Source organism: Myxocyprinus asiaticus, chromosome 25 (genome assembly GCF_019703515.2).
Source record: "Myxocyprinus asiaticus isolate MX2 ecotype Aquarium Trade chromosome 25, UBuf_Myxa_2, whole genome shotgun sequence".
NCBI classification, from domain to species: Eukaryota; Metazoa; Chordata; class Actinopteri; order Cypriniformes; family Catostomidae; genus Myxocyprinus; species Myxocyprinus asiaticus.
Genome location: NC_059368.1, coordinates 25,777,174 through 25,802,950, shown reverse-complemented (window position 1 = coordinate 25,802,950; position 25,777 = coordinate 25,777,174). Strand labels below are relative to the sequence as shown.

Genomic DNA, 25,777 nt, shown 5'->3' with positions numbered 1-25,777 from the left:
AGTTATTACTTAAATAACACATAATTCTTCATAGCAATAAAATAAAATCCCTTTTTATAGCTCATCGTTGTGAAACATTGCACCTTTCACTGTGTAAGTTTTTTGGCAGTACTCCACCCTCGAGCGGCGTTGGCCAACAATGTAAACTGGAGGATTTGTGATTGGCTAATCCGGCTGTCAATCACGCGAGATCTCCTCAGGCGTGCTGTAGCTGTGAAACATATCATTTGCGGTGAGTAAGAGAGAACATCACCGGGCAAACACACCACGCTTGTGAATTTTTGCATGTCAGTAGCGGAGGATCCTGTCGCCGGTCAACGGCCGTTTTCCATCTTATTATTTTGCCTCTGATTCATAACGCATAAATCAGAGGCATGTGGAATCGTATCAGGATTAGAAATTGGCTCCCAATAGCGTGCCTGCTGTTAACGATATGGACGAAGGTGAGACCGCTGATTGTTTCCAGTATTACAGATCGATTTCGTTGTCATTGAAGTGATCAGGAGGCGAAAGTTGGTGGGTGTGGGCGGGCTGATGATTTTAGAAAAGCAAAGATGATATTTGTTAAGAGCAGAATTCTGCTCAAAGTAATCTATATTTGAATTACGCAGACGTCAGTTGTAAGACACATGTGCGCGTGCAAATGGGACTGTCAAGAGATGTAAGAATTTTTAACTTGCTGCACGGGTTTCATGTCATTTCAAGTAAATATATGTCACATCAATTAGAATGCTTTTAAAACATACATGGCTGTTTCCCCCTCTTTTACGCATTAACAGGTAGGCAAAATTGTAGATTGATTTTCTGTAACCGCGCACGCGAATGTATCAACCAGCGTTGATACATTCCCCCAAATAGCAATACCTCAGTTGTGCAAAAATATATGTGCGTTTCGATCAAATAAATAATAACAGTATTAAACAGCATTTATTTCTTTCGATGTTAATGTTTTGTAACTCATTTAAATGTCATTTTTTAGGTGTCCCAGTCCTCTGGCTATTTCGAGCTGCAGCTGATTGCCGTAGAAAATGTAAACGGTGAGTTGTGGGACGGGGAATGTTGCGACGGCACGCGGAACTCCCAAGACCAGCGCTGCGTGCGGGACGAGTGCGATACTTACTTTAAAGTGTGTCTGAAGGAGTACCAGTCTGAAGTCACCACCAAAGGACCGTGCACCTTCGGCTCTGGATCTACGAACGTACTCGGTGGAAATATATTTTCATTTAAGAATGCCAAGAACAACCCCAACAAAATGAGCGATGCGGGAAAGATCGTCATTCCCTTTCACTTCGCCTGGCCGGTAAGTGCGAGTCTTTTCACGAGCTGTCAGTGGTCGGAAGTTGAGTGGAATATAGTGTTACGGTGATGACAGGGTCCATCATGTCGGAAAACCCTGGTCCTTTTATAATCGCTGCTGTTAACGGTATGCTCATTGTGTTCAGGACCGTAATGTGTTTTCCAGCCATATAATGAAACAAGAAGAAATATATATGCTATGTAATCACTCCACCGGTTGGTATCCATGCATCTATTCACTCGTGTGTTGGTTTAAATGTTTGAAACGGAAAATCAATCTGACTGCTCCAAAGGTGCATTTAAGGGAACACATACGCTGTTAACGCCGCAGCTTTCTGGCTGTGTGTACAAACCTAGTGAGTTGCCTACCTAGGCGCGTTCATAGAATGCTGTCTAGGTAGGCAGCTCAAGTTTTGGGGCACTAACGCTGTGTTGGTTTGCTCGTGTGACTTAGATCCGCAGTGAAAATAACGGCTCTTTCTCAAACCTCTTATTTGAATAATGTACCTGTTATTCAAATGTAACTCTGGCACAATGCAGCTGCACATGCCATAATTGTTGCTTTTGTGATCTGTATGAATTGGTTGAACCACTCTCCTCACAAATCCTTACAAAAAAGCAGTTCTCCAGTGGCTTATTACCATTTGAATCCGAAGTTCCCTGGAAAATACCATAGTTACTAATATAGTTGCCACTACTGTAAAATGATAATAAATTAATATGGATTTTTTTTTCCAAGCCACATAAGAAGCTTTTTGATCTTTGTCATTTTGTTTTAATTTCTTTTCACTGTATGTTTTGTCACAGTTTTATAGTAGCAACAATAACTGTAGGAACTATGGGACTGTGGCGGAAACTGTGGTAACCATGGCAAATTTGTAAGGGTAGAAGTGTACTGGTTGTGTCTTCCTTGTTTTAATATCGGAAATACTTATCAAGTGTCTTTTCAGACACACAGGCACATTACTAATCCTGATATCAGGTGGCGAATCGCTGCAATGTTTTATGCATTTCAGTGTCACACCCACAAACAACAACAACAACAATACCAAAAAATAATAAAGACAAAAAAAAAATGTAGTATTGACTGTCAGCTCTGGACTGGAGCCCAGTGTTAGTTTAGGCATACAGACTGAAAGACAGCCACTCAACAGTGTCTGACGGCACACCCCTTAACCAGCCCTCCTATGGTAATTAAACACCTTTCCTTTAATACCCCCCCCCCCCAGCAACACTGCACTTCGCGCTTGACTGAGGAGAGGAAGAATTACACAGCTCACAGTCCAGATGCACTCTAAACTTTCCAAACAGCTTCAGGTGATGTAGACCGCAAAGTATGAGGGAATTATAATTTTGGGAGAAATATAATTACGCAACAATGCATTCAGCGTGAATGGCCTCTTACTGTTTAATGGAAAGCTATAATTTATGTGAGAAATTTTGTCTGTTTTACAATCGCTTAGAGTAGGTTGCTGCAAGGATATGCAGCTTGCTTGCATTTGTTGAACCTAGTCTCAAAGAATCACATTACTATTCCTTATTTTTGCAAAATTATTTTTACTTTGCTCATTTTACGTACCACGACAATGACTTTTACAAACTTTCACACACATCATGAGTAAAACGGCAGAATATCCGTTCATAAACACTTACTTTTCGTCCTGCTCCTCACACAATGCTACAGTATCTTATGGCATCTGATCACTTTTACTACAATACGTGATAGGGATGGCACTGAACCGATTGGTATCGGCTCCGATACTGATGTTTTTAGATTGATCGGGTATTGGTCCGACGAGCCCGATCTAAAACCGATACTAAGCTCCAAAAATGACATAAAAGAACCATAAAAACACCATTAAAGTAGTTTATATCACTCATGCATTTTATTCAAAGCCACCTGAAGATGTGCGACAGCTCTGTGAATCACAAATGGCTGTGTTTAATAAGTAAATATATAAAATGCATGCGCATGGCACTGCTCTGTTGACACACGCGGCTATTTTTAGTCTTTATGTGGTGTGCAATATTTGAGCGCTACTCACGAACAACATCTCGGATGTAGATGCTCAATAGTTCGGTTCACTTATAATATGCATTTAGAACAGCACCGGAGGTGCATTTTACAAGAATTTGAATAAGAAGCGAATTAAACTACTGTGAACTTGCCTACAAACAGACACATACAGGACTTCCTGGAGAGTTTAGAATGTCAAAATAAAAGCCAGAGGGTTTTAAAATTAAAGGTGCACGATTGAGAAATATTACTGTTGTATTTAAAATTCTAAAAGTCAATAATAATAGTAATAATAATAATAATTGATTATTATTATTATTTGTTGACAAATTATAACAATATTTAAATTGAATGGGTTCCAAAAAATAACTGAATGAAAAGTGAACTGATATCTTACAACTAAATTGAACAAAAAAAGATCTGAATCCTTTAAAATCCAGATATGAATTTGAAAGTTTTTTTTTTTTGGCAAAAAAAACAAAACAAAACAACCTTCCTTTTCTACTGAACTCTTAGACTGGAATTACAGTTAATTTTGCTGCTACATTATCCAGTAGACTAGTTAACAGTAAAGTTTTTCTTACTAAACTATACATTTATATTGAAATAATGTGTAGTTAGAGGTTTGTGTTTCTTTAAGAGTACCCCCTATTAGTTCCACACAATAATGTAAAGATATTCTAAACTGATTATTCAAAAAAAAAAAAAAAAAACAACAACACTGGTCTCGGATTGGTATCGGGCGTTACTGAGATTTCAGATATCGGATCGGATCGGAAGAGAAAAAAGTGGTATTGGTGCATCCCTAGTATTTGACTTGTAAGGCTATACATTTTAACGTTTGCATTACAAAACTAACTTCATTTACAAGCCATTTCAAGTGCAGTCAAATTGCAAGATAACTCAACTGATAGAGTGTTGCACTTGCAACATAAATGACGGGAGTATGAGTCCTGAAGAGTAAGCCTATGCGAGTGGACAGGTGAGTCAGAAGTGTCATAGAAGGAATACTGATAATGATGTGGTTGCTTTAGCAATTGTGTTTTTCATGTTGTATTTGCTTTTTATGACACTATCGGTTAGGCTTAAGGTTTAGGGTTGGGAGGTGTTTTTTTTTTTTTACTATTTAAAACTCAATAGAGCATCAACCTTAAAAGCCTTATCTGTTTAGGAGGAAATTTAACTTGCTTTATGTTCCACACATTGGACATTTCACCTTGGAACTGCTGTAAAGGAGGTTAGGTAAATTATTTTGCAAAAATTTTGCCATAGTCACATAATCTTCATGAGATCAGGCCGCAGTTTAAGATTCTCACCTGTTAGTTCTAGTCCCTAGCAGTTGTGTAATGAAGCTTTGTGTCACACTTTTAGTGGATGTCTCTGTTACTGGCAAACTCCACAGGCAGCACAAGAGGGTGAGAGACCATACCTGTCGCTGCCTCTCTGGTTGTGCAGAGAATGTTGACGATAGAGGCGACAGCTGTAACCGTCCGTCAGAGTGGTGGACCACTACGATTCAAGGCTAAACGGCAGCATCAGCCACACCTGATTGGGAGCTTGCTGGGCAGTTGCTAGGAGACGGTTACATGGGCCTTTAGTAAACAATTATCTATTCCCCTCCCGAGTTCCCTTCCCCCTTAACTGGTCTTTCAGTGGAGCCACTCGTTCCCATCTCACCTGGGAAAGAAGTGCTAGAGTCTCACAACTGATTACACTATTGACTGTGTAATTAGCCAGTCACAGCTGGCTACATCTCCAGTCAACAAAAGCAGTAATTGTCCAGTTCAAGTGGTTGCTGACTGGGGCTGATTATAGATCATTGCTCCCCCAGCCCTAAAATGTTCAAGTTAGCAATGTCCATCTTTTGTTGTTGTTGTTGTTGTCTTTTATGGGTTGCTTGGAAGCCACAATAAAGTAGTGGGTGGGACAGTTTTACATTTGTCTTGCAGAGTTGAGAGAACCATATCAAATTCATATTGAATAAAGGAAAGTCAGGAACAAATAAACAGTAACTGTGAGACTGTGCTGCAAGTCAATGCAGAGCAGCAGTCATAACTCACTATTAACAGTCCTCTGCAGTGGTTTGTGATTGTTTCAGGAAGAGCAGATATTGATTCCTCTCTCTCCATAGAGACTGGCTGGCTGTGGTGATTCAACAGGAAGTTTGAGATCATGAGGAATCTCTAGCTTGATCTGAGCCTCTTTCTCCCCTTCCATGTCTCTTTCTGACCCTGAAATAGCTTTTTGTTCAGCCACCACAATAAACATTTTCTTTCTTGTGACTTGGGGCAGTGCAGGGCTTTTTGAACCATCTTCTCATTGAATGAAGGGCAAGGCTACATTTTCTCCCTCTTGAATACAGCAGTCATGTACCAGAGGTATTTTTAGTAGCAGAGAGACTGGACCAATTAGACGGCGATGTGCCCAGGGGTGACCTTTATGAAACAACCTCTTATGATGCTCCCGTCCTGTACAATGTGATTTGTGAGATTCTGATGTGTTGCATTTTGTAACCATAGAAAGTAAACCATGAACATCCATGGTCTCAGCTCATTTGTTTACTGTTTCTTGAGAGGTGGAGGTGGTGGTGGGGGGGAGACGACATTTAAAAAATGATATAAAGAGAGAATGTTTGGAATTTTATGAAGCGTACAGGCGAGGCACCTCCTACTCCATCACTCCCACATGGTGGGCTCTTAAAAACAATGAAAACAGCCTGCTTTGAGATTGCATTTGGCAGAATGGCCTCTGCCAAAATGCTGTTAATGGATTGAGTGGATTTTTATTTCAAGCACTGTATTCATTAATGCTGGAAAAAGCTGTCATGATTGTGATTAAAGGGTTTTGACCAGGCTTAGGCCTGCCATTGGGATATTTGGTGCTTAAGCGGAGTACCCAAGGAAGCATGTGCCAGCATTGCATCCTGAATGTATGCAAGGTGAACAAATAAATGATTGGGTGCCCAATAGACAAACTACCTTTAGGTTGAATGTACCAAGCCACCAGTGGTGCACATAATTGTATTAGGCAGTGCAATTATAATAGATTTTCTATCCCCCCGAGAGAATTCAGAAAAAAACATGGGGTCTTTTCACTGAAAAGAAGTGGGAGTTGGCGAGCTTAACCCTGATGTCCCTTTCTAATAACACTAGAATCTAATGTGTGTGTGTGAGAGAGAGAGAGAGAGAGAGAGAGAGAGAGAGAGAGAGAGAGAGAGAGAGAGTGAAAAAGGGGTTTCTATTGTTAGCCCCTGGTTCTAAATAGGGATGTCTATGGATAGTTGACATTCAGTTAACCATTCCATGCACCAATATTCGAATACCAAAATCACTATTCGGTTATTCTACACATGCAATAGAGATCTTCAATCTGACGCAAACGCGACGAGTTCCGACAAACCGTCTAGTTTTCCAGCCAGGTTTGGGTTAGCTTTTCAAGTAAAGGGCAAGTTAGGGGCTGTTCAAACATGCTTTTGTGTGTGTCTGTGCTGTTTTTCTATATAGACCTACTGTTAACACTCACTGGAGTGGTGACTTTGACTGTTGTACTGAATCTCACTCTTTTTTTCTAACACTGTCTCGTGCAATATCGGCAGATTTTAAGACATCAAGTAAAGTTAAAAATACCTTTTTATAAGGGGCCTGGGTAGCTCAGCGAGTATTGATGCTGACTACCACCCCTGGAGTCGCGAGTTTGAATCCGGGGCGCGCTGAGTGACTCCAGCCAGGTCTCCTAAGCAACCAAATTGGCCCGGTTGCTAGGGAGGGTAGAGTCACATGGGGTAACCTCCTTGTGGTCGCTATAATGTGGCTCATTCTCGGTGAGGCGCATGGTGAGTTGGGGGTGGATGGTGTGAAGCCTCCACACACACTATGTCTCCGTGGCAACGCACTCAACAAGCCCAGCCCTATTTAAGTGTAATATTGATTATTTATTCAATGGGAGGACAACTTTTAACTACTCAGTGAGTGTTTCTCCAGTGAATGCCTGCTGGGGATTCTGAATTTGCTCAGAGAGCACCTGATTGTTTTGCCATGTTGACGTACATGGATGTGTTACTTGTGTGATTGTGTTTGACTAATGCATGTGCACCTTCTTGAGCAAGCCAGTGGGCTAATGAATTGAGAGCAGGTGGGCTGCAGTAATTGTGCATTACTGCACAGCAAGTTTAATTACTGCTTGACCTCTGACCTTGTTCAAAATGCAAATGATTGTAATGGAGTTTTACCTCATGGTGTCATTGTGGCCATAACCTAGCCTCTTAACAGCATGCATCAGCTAGAGTGTCCAGTACAATGCTAACTTTAGTATACTGCAACTAGGTCATTTTAGCGAGACATAAAATTACTTAACAATGCCTCTTTCGTTTAGCTAGATACTGGAACTGGAGTAATCAGCAGTACTCTAACTGGACTAGACAAACATTGAGACAACTGGCTTGTAGATGGTTTGATGATGAGCTACAGTCTAGGGTGTCAAATGGCTGCCTCATTGTAGTAACCAAGGGGCTGGTTGCCAAATGGGTGGTTGCCCATGAGCAATATTGTCATTCCATGTTGGGGTCATAACACCAGTGTATTAGTATCAGGTAGTATATTTTCACAGATCAAGTTAATGTGTTCACATTCATTTTGGAAGTTTAGATTAGGATGGGAAGACCACTGTCTTACATGATTTGGAAGGATTGAGAGCTGCAAGAATTGATCCAGGCCGGCGTCTTTGGGAGATCTGTGAGTTGTGCCCACTGGGATATGGCAGCTTCCAACCTCACAGCCTGTTTCTAGTGCTGCCAAGCAGCCATGCTACTTCAGTTTCTACAAATGCTGCTGTTATTAAACAGTCTCTGAAATTGAGAAGATCTGAATTATCTTATTCTGGTGATTGATGTGACATTCCTTTTTGTGTACAGGCCAGGTGCTTGCTTGGTTAAAAAGCAGTAACCTGTCTTAAAGGAGTAGTTCACCCAAAAATGAAAATTCTCTCATTATTCACTTACCCTGATGCCATCCCAGATGTGTATTACTGTATTTCTTCAGCAAAACACAAATGAAGATTTTTAGAAGAAGATAGAGCTCTGTCAGGTCCTTATAATGCAAGTAAGCACTTTGACGGTCCAAAAGTCACATTTAGGCAGCATAAAAGTAATCCATGCGACTCCAGTCTTCTGAAGTGAAATGATAGGTTTATGTAAGAAACAAGTCAATAATCAAAACATTTTTGACTTTAAATCAGCACTTCCGTGCAGGGCTCTGATGCTGTTTGAAACTCTCGTGTGACATTCGTTCCTCTGTTGTATACAAAGCGCGCACTGCTGGCAGGAAGTGATTTTTAAAAGTTCATGTTTTAATTAATGATTTTTTTTTTTTTTACACAAACATATCAATTTGCTTCAGAAGACATTCATTGATCGAGTGGAGTCGCATGGATTACTTTTATACTGCCTAAATGTGACTTTTGGGCCATCAACTTGTTGGCACCCGTTTACTTGCATTATAAGGACCTGACAGAGCTCTATCTTCTTCTAAAAATCTTTTTGTGTTCTGCTGAAGAAAGACATCTGTGATGGCATCAGGGTAAGTGAATAATGAGAGATTTTTCGTTTTTGGGTGAACTATTTCTTTAAAATTGATCTCTATATTGTTAATCAAGTGCATTAGAATAGTATACTGAAATGTATCTGTTTTAAGTTGAACTGGTTATATTGTGTGTTTGGCTGGTACATGTTTTCTGTTTTCACTCTTAGGTAATAAAAAGAAAAGACAGTATATCGAACTTTTTTACAGATATATTTCTGTTGTGACAGTTTTGTAGTGCAAGTTACAAGTAAGTTTAGGTGTGGTTTTTGTCTAAGAAATGGGCAATGTAATGTGTGACACTGTGTTGTAAGTTTTATTTACGTGTACAGTATATATATATACTACATACACCTTTGTAGTGAAGCCATCATAGCCTCAGCCAGGAAGAATAGAATAAAATAACATCCTTAAAGAACATTAGAAGGGAATTAATCAGAGGCATGATTAAAATAAAGATTGGATTACATTTTGAAATGTGATACAAATTGAAAAAAAAAAAAAGATCAAACTTAACTGTCCTGTAAGGGTGAAGATCTGAATAAGGCTGTCACTATCGATTAATTTGGTAACCGAGTAATCCAACAATTTTTCTGACGAATAATCGAGTAATCTGAAAAATTATTTAATAACTCGGATTGCATACAAGGTGAAGTCACTTGTCGAGGTGAAGTCACTTTTGGCCAAAATGCACTCATTAGCCTAAGTTTTGATGTATTTTACAATTAAATAACAACAAAACAATTGTGCAAACAATATGTAAAGCCAGCAGACACCCAAAGCAGATCTATAATTATTAAAGCTGACAGGGATTGAATTGTCATTATGTGTTCGCACCCTCGTCCATGGACTGCGTCACTTCCACCTTATCGTTTTGCCGATTCAGGAATTTTGTAATCGAGGAATTTTTTTAATCGAGTAATCAAATTAAATCGAGTAATCATGACAGCCCTAGATCTGAATCAAGAAACCTACGTATTGTTTTTTTTAAATGGCACTGAATATGGAACTTTTTTGATATCTCTTAAATTGTTTTGCAAGTAGTCTAAGATTTCAGTTTTTGACTCCTTTAGGTAGTACATCTTGTAGGAGACCTTGTTATCAGGTGACTTGTACACACCTTTGCTTGCTGTTCTGTATGCGCTGTAAGTCAGAGTCACTGTGTGTGTGTGTGCCCATTGCCCTCCCTTTCTGCTTAATTAGTACCCAGAGGGAGGGGTTTGTTGTATTGTCATTGCTAATGATCTTGTTGGCATAGCAGCGGAATGCTAAATGGGCTGTGTGTGTACACACTCACTCAGAGCGTGCCCTATGCTGGCCAAGTCTGCAGTGATAAGCACTACGCAAGCATAATTCTGCGAGTCGCTCAGTGCTCCTAATTTCTGCAGCCCGATCGCCTTTCAACAAACTCTCGTTTGACATGCTTTATTGATGATGATGGTGTCTCATGGGTATGCAAGGTTAACTAGAAGCATTGCAGTCAATAATGGCACATTTGTATTAGGGGTGTAACGGTTCTCGGGAATAAACCGAAACGTATGGTTCGCCACCCACGGCTTGGTAAGCATTGGCACCGCGGTTCATTTCAAGTTTAATGACGCATCTAGAGTACAAGGTTTGGTAAAGAAAACAAAGCATCAAACAGACAGGCACAGTTACAACCTCCACTAATGCAGCTGTATAGCTTTGTAGATTGACGCTCTGCCTGTGTTTCACGTGGGTCAACTTGATGACATCACAGTTCTGCACGCATTGTGTGAAATCGAGCCGCTGATAGAGAAGCTCCTTGCATTTCACCTTTCTGGGAGCATTTGCTTTTTGCAGTCAATTACAACAGCGACGGTCATAAAAATTTTACAAAACAGGCACTGTTTGCAGACATTGCTCAGCATGAGTGCTGTATACTGGTAATATATGTCAATGCGCGTGAGGGTTTAAAACACGCACGCGAGTTTTTCCTGTTTCCTCGCGCGGCTGTAATCTATCGTGAGCGTCAATAATATGCTTTGATTAGTGACATTAAAATGCCGTGTAGTAATACACTGATGCATGATTAATCACTTACGCCAACATCACCCAGGGAAAGAGCTGCAGGTGAGTCGAAATTGCACACACTACCTTCCATTTTTAAGCAGGCACTCAGTGCTAATTCGGACAGACAAGAAACAATAACTAAAGCACTTGGGGTGTTCATGTGGGATTTCCACAAATGATTAAAATACTTGAGCAACATTATCACAACATCCCTTTTCGTATCCATTTTAATAAGCTTCCGAATATTTAATATATGTTGAGATGAGTTTGAAGTGCACTTTTTTGATGCATATAGCGTAATAGTGCAGGTATTAAGTTAAAAGGTTGCTTTAGAAATTAGAGAAAATGTTTTTTTTAGTTAAGTACACTGATGAAAATTTAAACATGGTTTTACTATAGTAATATTGTAGTAACCACGACTGCTGTCACCATGGTTTTCTGAGCAAAAATCATGGTTTTGATATAATTAACCATGGTTTTATAACATTAATACTTTAGTTTCCATATAGTAACCATGATTTTACTTAGGGATGCACTGATCGATCAGCCACCTATCGAAATTGACCAATAGTCGTCTTAAATCCGTGATCGGCCTAGCATCAGGGTCGATCTTTTTGGCAGCACGCAGGGAGTCACACATACACACTGCTCTTCTAATGAATGAGCACTTGCTCAGCCCTTGAAGCATGATAGAGTGGCTTTTAGAGGGTGAGTTGTTGGCAATTCTAAGCATTCATGAATTTAAACTTTCAGACATGATGTAATTCACATGAATATGCCATTTTGTTTTTAAAAATGTGTAAGAATAACACGTGTATGAATATTAAGTTGCCCATTTTCTAGAGTCATTACGGTAGTTATTCTGACTTGTAGCACAGTGAGCAGGAAGAGGATAAAGAGGCTGCTAATAGGTATAAAAACAAATTAAACAACAAATAAACATGCAAATGCAAATCTGAGTATATGTGATGTAACATGAGTCGTGACAATCAGATGTGTGGAGCGATAAAGACTTTTTGAGCAATCATGAGCACTATTAGCTTCTCCCTTTAACGTGAGCACGCTCGGTGTCAATCAGACATGCACGCTCTGCAGGTGCTCTCAATATCTCTTCATCAGTCACTCATCCCAGTGCTATTCTGTGAGGATACCAAATTAAATCAGATTAATATTAGTCACAATTAGGGTTGAGAACCGAGAACCGGTTCTTGTTCAGAACCGGTTCCTATACTTTAAAAAACACTGGAATCGCATGATCTTCATGACTTTTGGTTCCGTTAACGGTTCTCCAGCGTAGGGCTGGGCGATATGGCCAAAAATATTATCACAATATTCTTTTTCATATCGTTCAATATTGATATTTATCACGATATACATTCAGATTTGTTCATCGCACATTCTTTTTGAATTTCCAAGTTTGCAGAAGAAAAAACCCCTAAACAGTAAAAATACTCTAAAAAACTGAATTGGGTGCCCAGAGACAGCCAAAGCAGTGAAGTCTGAGGGATCTTCTACCAAAATATTACAATATTTTATGTTTATGAATGTTAAAAGACCATCTGTTCATTTTGAAGCTTAATAACATCAGTCCAATATATGTTTGAATATTTTTACATTCAGATGACATATTTTTTTATACCTTTTTTACATTTTGATACACAAGTATGGGAGCATAGAAGCCTTTGTGACTATGGAATGATACTGTAGAGGGGTCAGAGTTATCGCATGAGAGAAAATTTAGAAGTCTGAATGGCCCATTTTATTATTTTCATTAAAGTGAGAAAGACTAGGCTCCCAACTAATCATTTTAGTGTCTTTCCTTGCCAGAGATGATGACATCTGTTTAATTTTCACAAAATTAGAACAGAAATCTATTTATTTATTATTAACATGCTGATTAATTTAGAAGGAATAAACGTTATGGTCTGAAGGCATTAGCGAATCACATTAACTTATGTGGCGCCTCATGTTTACTTGCATGCGGGGAAAAGAGGCAACGCATGCAGAGTGGGACAGGGCATAAATTAGGTGTTTGGTGCTACAGAAAAATATTCAAGAATACAGCGCAGAAAGATCAGATCTGGTGTACACAGCACTGCTGTTTTGTCACGTTGCTCACTAGAGAAGATGAGAGGGCACAACCTTCGTCATTATGTCTAGCGGATCACTCCGTGGGCCGGACCGCGGTGACTGGCGTAGCCTAATCATTAGCAAGGCAGCTAACGTTAGCAACTAAATACAGTCTGAGAAAGCCAAACTGCTTGCGTTTTTCAGTGACATGCACCTGATCGTCTAGATGTAGAACACAGGCTAAATATCGAAAATGACTCAAAAGCTTATCATCGATATCGTGGATTTTTTTTTTCTTCAGTGCGATAAATATCGAGAACGTTTTATTGCCCAGCCCTACTCCAGCGTGCAAGTTTCCACCGATATGGCTGGAACACCGGCCTCAAATACCATGACAGTGTTTCCAACAGCGCATCTCTGCAGCAGCGCTGCCCTTTACTGACTGTACGGCATAAAAACACACAGTTCTACCACTGTATTTAATTCTTAATCGAATGAGTCTCGAGCCGGCTCTTTTTACAGTGTGAAACATATGGTGCTTCCGGTATAGTCCGATCCCGAAAGAACCATTCTAATGAGCCGGTTCATTTGAATCTACAGCGCGAAACATACAGCGCTTCCAGTATACAAGTAATCTTATACTGATGTGCAAGTTATGAATGTCCAACTCAAAATTAAATAAGAACTGTTGAAGTCTCACAAGCCTGATGTACAACATGAGGCTACAAAAGACAGTCTAAACTGTCTCTGGAACTGTTACTGTTTATCTGACCTGTGTCTCTATAAAATCAAGCTGTGCAGTTACTGACTGGTTGTTCATATGACAATGTATAGTTAAATATACACAAGTTTTGTTGTAATAAGTAATTTTATAAAATAATAAATAATAAATGAACTAATGAAATATGCCATCACATTTTGTGTTGGTTTAGATGTCTTTATTTAAAATAGAGTAAGGATCTATTATTGGATTGTATTTATGCCTCTAAAAAGTCTGCAAACACACCTTTTACAAGAACTGTATTAAATTTGTTTATGATTTGTTATATCTGCTCTGTACAAATTTGAAATGATCTCATTATTTGGTAACAGACAGCAGAGGGTAGTAAATGCAATAAGAATTGCATTTCTCATTTCTAAATAATTCTTAAAAAAAAAAAAAAAAAAAAAAGTACTAAATGAATTACTGGAATAGTTACTGGATCCAGAACCGGAATCGTAAAATTCCCTACGATTCCCAACCCTAGTCACAACACCACTAATAACAAATATAACTTTTTAACCTTCAATAACGGCACCACGTCTTCACACATTTGCTTACTAGTTAGTGATTTGTGTTGCAACAAGACGCCAAAGATAGTAAACAAATCATAGATATTAATGATTCGTCACTGGAGCAGTTTTAGAGCTTGTAATGGATATGTCTGTTTTTTTTTTTTTTTTTTTTTTTTTTAAGTATCTCTGCTGTGTGTGATGCTCTCATGGTTTTTGGTTGCCAGTATGTCACAATGACCTTTTGATATTGACAACAGAACTATTAATAACTGTTTTCAATACAAATAAATGTTAGCAATTCACAATTCATGTAATTTTAATGTAATTTTGGTAACACTTAATAAAAAGGTTTCATTTCTTTAACATTAGTTAATGCATTAGATTTTTACAGCATTTATTAATCATAATGTTAGTTAATATATATACAATTGTTCGTTGTTAGTTCATGCTAGTTCATAGTGCATTAATGTGCATTAACTAATGCAACATTTGATTTAAAAAATGTATTAGTATATGTTGTAACTAATATTAAGTTCATTAGTTCATGTTAACTAAAGTAATGTTGTTAAATAATGTTAACAAATGGAACCTTTTTGTAAAGTGTTACCATAATTTTACTGTGTGGGGCATAAACATATAACTGCAGCATATAACTTGCAAAAATCGGTATCTGTATCGGCCGATCTTAATGTTAAAAAATCGTGAGATCGATATCAGCCTCAAATTTCCTGATTGGTGCACCACTAATTTTAATATATATTGTAACCTTGACAGTAACCATGCTGATTTTGTGGTTACAATGATTTTACTACAAATAACATGGTTAAACTATAGTCACTGTTGTAAATAGGAATGCACCGATACCACTTTTTCTCTTCCGATCCAATTCCGATATCTGAAATCTCAGGATCGGCCGATACCGATCCGATACCAGTGTTGTTTTTTTCATAATCAATTTAGAATATCTATACCTCACTGATTGATGCTAATTATATGTAAAGAAACAAACCTTTAACTACACATTATTGCATTATAAATGTACAAACTATTAAGAAAAACTTGATTGTTAACTAGTCTACTGGATAATGCTGCAGCAAAATTAACAGTAATTCCAGTTTAAATGTTCAGTAGAAAAGAAGGCAGTTTGTTTTTTACAAAAAAAAAAAAAAAAAAAAAATTCAACTAGTATCTGGACTTTAAAGGATTCAGATCTCTTTTTTTGTTCAATTTAGTTGTAAGATATCAGTTCACTTTTCATTCACAGTTATTTTTTGGAACCCATTAAACATAAATATTGTTATAATTTGTAAACAAATAATAATAATAATACATTATTATTATTATTATTATTATTGACTTTTAGAATACTACAGTAATTTTTAAATACAACAGTAATATTTCTCAGTCGTGCACCTTTAACTTTAAAACCCTCTGGCTTTTATTTTGACATTGTGTGTGTCTGTTTGTAGGCAAGTTCACAGTAGTTTAATTCGCTTCTTATTCAAATTCTGGTAAAATGCACCTCTGGCACTGTTCTAAATACATATTATAAGTGAACCGAACTATTGAGCATCTACATCTGAGATGTTGTTCGTGAGTAGTGCTCAAATGTTGCGCAATGGGTGAAGGCTAAAAATAGCCGCGAGCGTGTGTGTGTGTGTGTGTGTGTGTGTGTAAACGGAGCAGCGCCATTCAATAACGCGCTGACGCTGCACGTGCAAATTATATATTTATTTATTAAACACAGCCTTTTATGATTCACAGAGCTATCGCACATCTTCAAGTGGCTTTGAATAAAATGCACGAGTCATATTAACTACTTCAATGGTGTTTTTATGGTTCTTTTATGTCATTTTTGGAGCTTGACAGGAACGAACATGACTAATACACAGTATCGGATTTGGATCGGGCTCGTCGGTACGTCAGTATCGGAGCAGATCGGTGCATCCCTAGTTGTAAAACCATGATGTGTACCAAATAGTGTATTCTTTGTATTTCTTTTTTTCTGAAAAGCAAATACCGAACCTTACCGAAACCGTGACCCTAAAACAGTGATACCAACCGAACCGTGAGAAATTCAAACCGTTACACCCCTAATTTGTTTTGTGTCTGTAGGAACTCAACCCCAGTGTGGGAGAGTGATGAAAGAAGGGAGGTTACTGAGTGCAGAATATCATTTACTGGCCCCAGGGCCCAGAGTACAAGTCAGGCTGCATCTTCCTGTCCTCCCAGGGCCATAATGCCGCTTAAACAAAGCTATTGTCTGCTTTTGTGCTCTGGAAGCAGTTGTCAGAGTCGAAACAAGTCATGTCATATGGACTTGTTGTGTGGAGAGGTCACTGGCTTTGTGCAAAGACACAAAGTGGAAGAGGGATTTCTGATTTCTAAGCCATAGCTTAGGGCTGATCTGAGGTAAGTATGTTGGCAAGGGTGGATGGGAAAATTTTTCACATTGGTCTCTGAATGAGAGAATAGAAAAGCCAACTAGAAATCCCAATTCATCTAAGGCTGCTTTCACACTAGCATTTTGGTGCGTGTACCTGTGAACCGCACACAAATCCACTCAAAAAGGTGGTCCAAATCGTGGAAGTGAACCACTATTGATGTCATATAATTTGCGTCTTTCAGGGTTCCCGCGGATTCTTAAAAAGTCTTAATGTCTTTAAATTCAGTTTTCCAAAATGTAAGGTCATAAAAATTCTTAAATATCTTAAATGATACAACAAAAGTCTTAATTTTTATTTAAAGAGGTCTTTAATTTGGGGATGGAAAGACAGGAATCGTGATATGACCTAATATGATTATCAATCTTCAAAAGAAAACAGTTTAATTGAATAAATGCCTGTGCTGCATCCTTCAGAGGGAAAACACGGCACTGTTGTATTTTCTCAAAGCACACAGGGGCTTGTGAATGTTTCCAGCTGTTGCAAAGCACTTCACAATCATTAGGCCATATTGAAAATTTAAGACAAGCGATCACTAATGATCAACTGTTGAAGATGAATAATGTTGATGAAATATGTTTACTTTTAATTGTTTATATTGTAATACATTGTAGATTATTGAAGGAGTGCACAATTTATATCCCTTATTTGTTTGAATGAGCAGCTGGAAGCAGTGAAGCACAAACATTTCAAAATAAGAGTCCCAGGTGTATTTCAACATTAAAGTGCTTTTAAAGTTTAAATTCCACGCTATAAATCAAACCCCCCCATAAAGTGCATCTGGAATATAATTAAATTTGGACTCTTGTAGCCTCAGTCTGGCCCTCCCCATCACAGGAAGGAAAGACTAAGAACATTTAATATTGGCTACCAATTTTAAACTATTGGCAGACTAGCTGGCTTTCTTTCAACACATTATCGAATCAGCACAATCCAATATCGGTCAACCTCTAATTTGTATTTATTTATATAATGGTACATAAACCAATTTTAATTTGACATGTGGAAAACATGTCTTGAGTATTTTAAACTTGCATTCAGCCTATCCTGTTTTACTGATAATCAATGTTAAGGCCATGTTGAATGTGTGCCCCTGCCTGTTTAAGTAAGAGTCTGTGATACATGATTTATTTTGAGATTGTGTTGGTTTGTTTTGGTATGGGGATACGGTATTCATTTTATTTGTTCAGGTCTTGAAAAAGGTCTTAAGTCTTAAATTTGATTTTAAAAACTCTGCAGCAACCCTGTCTTTGCAGGCTCCCAATCGCAATTATTATGGTTTCAAACATTTCTCATTCCTGCTTGTTTCCTAATAAATCATTTTCAGAGAGCAGCTCATATTCTTCACACCTCTTGCAACATATCCGTGGGCTCATGGCAGACAAACGCTAATGTTCTTCACATCATTGCACGTTCAATGCATCTGTGACAGACAAACACAATTGTCGTTTTGTGTAGGGATGCACTGATCCGATACCTGGATTGGTATCGGTTCCGATACTGACGTTTTTAAATGGATCGGGTATTGGTCCGACAAGCCCGATCCAAATCCGATACTGTGTGTTAGTCATGTTCATTACTTTCAAGCTCCAAAAATGACATAAACAACCATAAAAACACCATTAAAGTTGTTCATATGACTCGTGCATTTTATTCAAAGCCACTTGAAGACGTGCGATAGCTCTGTGAATCGCAATAGGCTGTGTTTAATAAGTAAATAGTACCAGCACGTTAGTGAGTGGTGATGCTCTGACACACACATAAGCACAGGCAGCCCTGGGTGATATACTCGCAGCTATTTTTAGCCTTCACAGCGGTGCGCAATATTTGAGCGCTACTCACGAACAACATCTCAGCTGTAGATGCTCAATAGTTCGGTTCACTTATAATTTGCATTTAGAACAGCACCGGAGGTGCATTTTATCAGAATTTGAATAAGAGTTAAACTACTGTGAATTAAACTACTGTGAACTTGCCTACAAACAGACACACAAAGCATTTCCTGGAGAGTAAGAGTACTCTCAATTATTTCCACACAATAATGTAAAGATATTCTAAACTGATTATGCAAAAAAACAACACTGGTATCGGCTTGGGATCGGTATCGGCCGATACTGAGATTTCCGATATCGGAATCGGATCAGAAGAGAAAAAGTGGTATCGGTGCATCCCTAGTTTTGTGCATATAAAGTTTTGGTGGTAAATCCAAAGAGATGAAGACTTTAATAATACAGCAAATCTGATGCCTTTACTTGTTACTTGGTTACAGTGGTATACAGCTGCTGCATGTGCTCACGTTGAAGACGCAATCTGACTGCGGTTCGGACCCAAAAAATATGATGTGAACAGAGACCAGTGTGGGGGAGGGGGAAGAAACAGTTGAACTCTGGTTCGGTCCAAACAATTGTGAAAGCACCCTAAATCTTTTTTTGAAATGGAATATCCAGGCATTGCTTAACTATCTCAGGTAGAGTTGTTGACAAGGAAAGATGGGAACTGATTTTCACATTGGCCTCTGTAAAAAAAAAAAAAAAAAAATATATATTTCATCGATAATCGCCTTAAAAAAATATTGCGATATTCGATTAAATCGTCAACCCCCCGCCGAGGGTCAGTGAATATTTTTGCTTTATTGATTTTGCTTTGAAATTAAATTAATTTATTGGAACATGAAAAACTTAAAAGACATTTCTAAATTCTAATTGCACTTTAAACTAAATGAAAAAAGCAATTAATATAAGGAAGTGATCAAAAAACCTTATTTAACCTCCACCCCAAATCCAAACATTTACCGTCTCCAACGGCCCCTTTTGCCATCACACAAGTATCCGTCAACGACAACAGGTGGAAAATTACTAATAGCCTACAAATTAAGAACTAAAGATTTTTATATTTAAAGATAATAATAATAATAATAATAATAAATAAGCCTAATATATTCCCTTTTGTTCCCAAAATAATGCTGCCAAATCTGTGTTTGTATTTTGTTTTGGTGATACAGTTAATGCTGCCTAAAAAAAATTAAGTAGAACTCAATTTTAGGATCAAGGTGAACGTGTTTTGTATTATTTTATGATTTAATAACTTTTGTCTTTTGTTTCTTTAATACAAAGATATGTATTACAGAAAATGCAGAGTTGCATTCACAATGCATGTTAACCGCAAACTGCTCCTTGGAAATAAAGTGAACTAAACTCACAGCACCACTTGAGGTGATCGGAGATCATTTGCTGCATTCTTATAGACCACATTATTCTTGCAAACAGTTTTCAGACGAATGAAAGAGAGAAAAAAAGAGTGATTACTCTTTACATGTGCCTGTTCTACGAGACACGAGACCTGTTCCAGCTCGCGCTGCACGCCTCTGAACAAACAACGAATCAGACATGGGCATTGACGGCTTTTCTTTTGTCTGTTCTGAAAAATATAATAGTGTGTTTATTCAAGCATGTGTCTTTGTGTCTAACAGCATTTCTTGTCATGTGTCACTTCGAGATGTTTTACAGGTCGTCCGCCTGTTGTGGATAGATGAGCAAAATTACCCGCTCATGAAATTCCTGCATTTGGACGAGGAGTTTAGTTTCACACGCTGGGCTACTGTTTAATATATAATGATATATACTATATTATTATAACTATACTGTTTAATTTATAACTTCCCAGATCCATGGTTTTGCCATGTCCAGATATTGTCGATCATCGTCTGTCAGTGAGTGTCGAAGTCAGCATCGTCATATTTGTAAGATATTGTCGATATCCGGTTACATCGTCCTATCGCCCAGCCCTAACTAGCAAAGCCACCCAAAAAGTGCTCTAAACATTTGCTTGAATAGATTAGAATAACCAGTCATTGCTTACGGCTCGTTCACAATTACCTTTGCACAGCAAAAGTCTGCAGGATTAGAAGGTGAGGGTGGATGTTAACCAAGTGTGAAAACACAAAAACTACTTGTCAAGCCACCTTTCTTTTTACTGGACTTCACACTGGTCACTGCCAAACCAAATTACCATTGGTCAATGCTGTGAATTCGCATGTCAAAGTTCACCAAACTTGATCCCCATGTGTAGGGAAATTCCTTCACCAGTGGAAGTCCATCAGATGAAATTCTTGATTATGCTGATTTCGCTGTGCAAAAGTAAATGTGACTGAGCCAATAGGCGTGATCTGAGGTAGGGTCATTGACAAGGCTTGATGGAAGAGTCTTCTCACATTTGTCTCTGAACAAACTTCTTCCACAGGCTGGGTTAGGGTTCTCAAAGTAAATGTCACTGTTTTTCTTGGTTCTCATAGAGTCTCACCCAGCCATTTTTGCCAGCCATTCCTTTTGATGTGTCCCCATCCCCTTCCTTCCCTGCTCTCCTGTCATTACCAGGATCTGAGTAATCTCTGCCATTTATTTTAGGTTAATTAGACTGTAAGCTTGAGGTTGTCATCTTCAGAGAGTTGTTATGTGTCTTGTGACACTTGTTGGTCTTCTGGATACTTTCATCATTACAAAAATAGGGTTGTGGGTTTGGAATTTAAGATAGATGTGTGTTGGATGCTGGATTGACAGACCAAGAGAAAGAGAAAGAGCACAGATGAAATGACCTGTTCACCCCCTGTCGGCAGTATGGTCGAAACCTCTGTGTATTGGTGATGGAGTAGGGGACACCTTTCTCTTGTGGGTGATTGATTACTGAGCTGGCTTTTCAACCTCTTCTTCCCACTGCTGAGGGCATGATTTGGCCCTTGTGAGCTGACTGGACCTCCCCAACACCCCTAAACACGCCTACTAAGTCTAGACTTGGTTGACACAAACATGACCTTGTCATGCTGGAGTGGATTGCTGCCATCACATCGCTGATCGCCTGCTCTAGAGGGACGGTGAGAACAAAGTGCTCTCATTTGTGATCAGACCTGTGCCGCAGGTCCCTGGGGAGAACACGGAGGCTAAATCTGCACCATGGCCTTGTTGTCTTAAGAAATATACACTGTGGGATTGGACTGTGTTTCCTAAAGGGGATGGGCGTTCTTTGCCTCTAATGTGCTGAAATTAAAAAGGGGGACTGGCTTTGATTTGATTTATTTCCACCATTACCTTTCTGGCGGTCCAAAGTAGGTCTAAGAAATGAAATTTACTTGGGATGGAATATTTTATTGAAATTTTTCAACATCATGTGTAAATAATTAATCAGTCATTCCAAACTGGTCTTAGGGGTTTTGTTATTGTGCCGTGAAAACTTGACACATTCTACTCCTAAACTTACGAACAGGAAATGGTCTCATTTGTTCCAGACTGATCATACAAAAAGCCTTTCAGTGGTCTGTAATTGGCCTGGTGGTGTTTCACATTTGAAGGTAATTGAAGGTTGTGGTCAGTGTTGTCCACTGCTTCTCCACCCTCAGTTTGGCCCAAAAAAAGATGGTATTGACATCCCAGATTAATGGAGATTATACTGTATGCTGCAATCGCTTGCCAGGATATGAATAAAAGACCTGCAGGTCCCCTGAGTCCAATCAATCAAAATCTGTCACAGAACTGGTGTGACTGGTGCTTAGACTTGGAGGAAATGGCTTGTGTGTCTGTATGTGATTAGCTATGGTGTGCAGGGCTCCAGACTAAAAAAATGACTAAGGAGCCATTGGCTCTTAAACTGAAACATTAAGGAGCCAAATGGCTGTTTTTAGTGGCCAAATCACAGAATTGCATGATTTAGATAGAAAGCAGAAGAAAAGGAAGACAGCTGATAACCCATTAATCGGAGGTTTAATAAACAGTATACAGTATATAGCTGAGAAGATACGTTTGCATTCCCTTTTGTCTCGTAAATGTTCACACCCCTTTCATAATTTATACAAATATAAGAGATAAAATATATATATTTTTTTGTTTAATACTGCTCTTTACAATCTACATTACAGATAATTACATAAAGTATAGTATGCATATAGTAGTGTGTTGTCTTCTTGAGCATCAATGAATGATTGCACCTTGTGTGTTGTGTACAAATCGCTCAATTAGGGCTGCACAATTAATTGAAAAACGAATCGCGATTACGATTACGACTGCCACGATTATGTAATCATGAAAACAGACAATTACAGCATTCAATTTAAGTCTGCTCCTGTTGCGTCAATGGTTTCTATTTACAACGTGTTTTTGCAGCGGTTGAGTATTCTAACCGATCTTTAACATGTCCGTTGAGCAATGAAACGACAATGGCCAATCAGAGCTGCTTAAATTAGTCCTACGTCCTTTCAGTAATGACAACTGTCTGAATGCCCAGATGCTTGCTTTATGTTCCACCTCTGTTCGCGGTGGCACACGAAAATTAATACTGAAGAAACCACCTGACACTCGAAAAGAAGCTGTAGAATAAGAGCGAAAAGCACTTTGGAATTATTTTGGATTCATTGCACCGCTCGCTTTGAACGTAGATCTTAAATACACTGCAAATGAGTAACACGACAAAACTAAAATGCTCCCGTTCTAATCAAGGCATAGACGCGATGTAAATACTTTATTTATTATGCTGATTTAGACAGCTTTTTTTTAATGAGAGCATTCGCGAGAGTGCAGAACTGTGTGCGGAGCGTCATTGAGCTCACGTCGAAATGCAGGTCTCAAACAGTGTAAACCTGCAGTGAGTGACAGCAGTCATTGTAATGGGAGAGTTTTGTCGCATTGCTCGATTTCTGTGGACAATTTATTAAAAATATAATAACAGTTTTGTTTTGTCATGTTAATAAGTAGGCCAATGTGAATTTGGTTAGTACAAAATAGCAATAAAGTAATTCAGCTTAACTGTTCCAGGTGCGTTTTGGATGTGTAGCCAACATAAAGAATATGGCATGAATAGCATATTTCAGGAATCACATTATCGCATCTGCTCTAATAAGACCCATTTGCCACACAGCTGGTATTAGTAAATTTAACATTTTCCCGAATCGCACAAACTCCGATTGCAAATTACTGTTTTTAATTTCCAAAGTGCAACCGCTGAGGCCAAAAACGATCTAACAATGATCTTACATGAACAAGATCAACATTGAAGATCTAATGGGATGAATGGTCACCTGTCTCGCCACCAAAGAGCTTACTGAACACAGTAAGTAACTTGGTCAATTTAAATTGGCTGTTAATAAGTTTGAATATTGAATATGTCATTTATTTACTGTACGTGGACTAATAATTTAAGCAGAAATTTAGCAATAATTTAATTATATACTATAGATATCCAATTAAAATAAGTTTTATTTGGCCTAACATTAACAAACATTATTACAATATTTAATGCTTAAAAGATGCTTAAAAGAAACTGGAGTGCAGCTCATATCCACCTGAAGAACCGCACGGTTGCTTACTTTGTAATGTCACGGTAATTTAATATTTTAATCGACATTAATAATCGTGATTACAATATCAAGGGCAATAATCGACGATTATGATTTTTGCTATAATCGTGCAGCCCTACCCTCAATTGTCCTAAGTGTCAAAAGCTTGATCTCATATATATATATATATATATATATATATATATATATGTATACTTTTAATTATAAAAAAGCCCGAAATACGCATGGGACTCTTATTTTGAAATGTCTGCACTCCAAGTTGTGAGCTCACTGACGGCTGATTCGCTGAGAAAGTGAATCTGATTCAAACTGCTAACCTGAGCTCCTGAGTTCAAACCTTCAGTTCTTTTCGTGTGATTCATGAAAAAGATCCTGTTCAAAAGAGTCATTTGGTCACGACTCTCTCGCGCTGGATTTGTTGTTGTTGTTGTTGCATGCGGTGCAGAGAGCTCGTCATCACAACAGAACAGGTGAAAAGTGGCGGGAGACACAATGGCGCTCTATAGATGTATTCAGTAACTCACAAGATGATATCTGACGAAACCACACATGCACGCACACAAACCGACTGTCGCCAGTGGCGACTAGATTTTAAATTAGTCAAAATAAATAATTTTTTGTTGCATTTGCGACCATTTTAGTCGCAGTCTGGAGCCTTGGTGTGGGGAAAAATTTGTCCCCAGAAGTTGACTAATTCTGACAAGACCTCTCTTCGGGGACATTTGGGAGCATTCTCATTTGGAAAAATAAATATTTTGGTAACACTTTACAATAAGGTTCCACTTGTTAACATTAGTTAACAACATTAGTTAAAATGAACAAACAATATTTTTACAGCATTTATTAATCTTGGTTAATGTTAATTTCGAGGTATTCTAATACATTTTTTAAATGAAATGTTGTATGTTAACATTAGTTAACTAACATGAACTAACAATGACAAATTTTATTTTTATTAACTAACATTAACTAGGATTAATAAATGCTGTAAAATATATATTGTTCATTGATCGTTCATGATACCTAATGCATTAGCTAATGTTATCAAATGGAACCTTATTGTAAAGTAATATAAATATATTAACAATGTTTTATTTTGAAAATGCTTAAAGTTTTTATTTTATTTAGGGTTGGTCTATAGTGTTATGTTGTGTACTGACTATCATCAGTATGCACACTTAAAATATTTAAATACACATTGTAGGGCTTTTTCATTTACTGTTACATTTATCACATACCACTGTTGTAATTATACATAATGGGTGTTATGAATGCAATATCGAATTTCGCCACTGTCAGTTTAATTTAGTATGTAACTCCTGTAGGTTATACTTTTCGTTGACACTGATAATCACTGCTAACATGTCAAAGAAGATAGAGCCAAAATTTAAAAGCTTTAGGATTAAAATGTTATGTGTTTTCTGAATGTTTCAATTGTAACTGTTCTCCTCTATTTCTAATTAGCTTTAAGCAATAGAAGTCTATGGTATTATGGTCATTTGTTTGCCATTTAGCTGTTGCTTACCACCATTTTCATAAACGTGTAAGTCGTAAAGTGTTGACTATAACACTTAGCCTAATTTGCCTCTAAGCACAATGGCAGACATGGTCTTCTGGTAACGTGTCGACTGGCTGAAGGGGTGGGGAAGGGATCATTCTGGCAGGTCAGACAAGGGAAGTTTGCGTCTGTCGGAAGTTCCGCTCCCAAAAGCAAATGAGGAAATGAAAT

At 38.1% G+C, this 25,777-nt stretch overlaps 1 protein-coding gene across 3 annotated transcripts in view; it reads left to right on the top strand.

Moving 5' to 3' along the window:
* Positions 1–242: 242 nt before the first annotated feature.
* The window catches only part of LOC127415935 (protein jagged-2-like), an 84,443-nt gene continuing 58,908 nt past the window's right edge, over positions 243–25,777 (top strand). For 2 of the 3 annotated variants that reach the window (XM_051654955.1, XM_051654954.1), the window contains exons 1-2: positions 243–443; positions 980–1,300. In XM_051654955.1, coding sequence (XP_051510915.1) covers positions 375–443; positions 980–1,300 — 390 coding nt within the window. In that variant the 5' untranslated portion in view covers positions 243–374. Of the gene's footprint in view, positions 444–979; positions 1,301–2,562; positions 2,614–25,777 lie in introns of those variants that run through there. The other variant, XM_051654956.1, reaches the window with a different exon arrangement.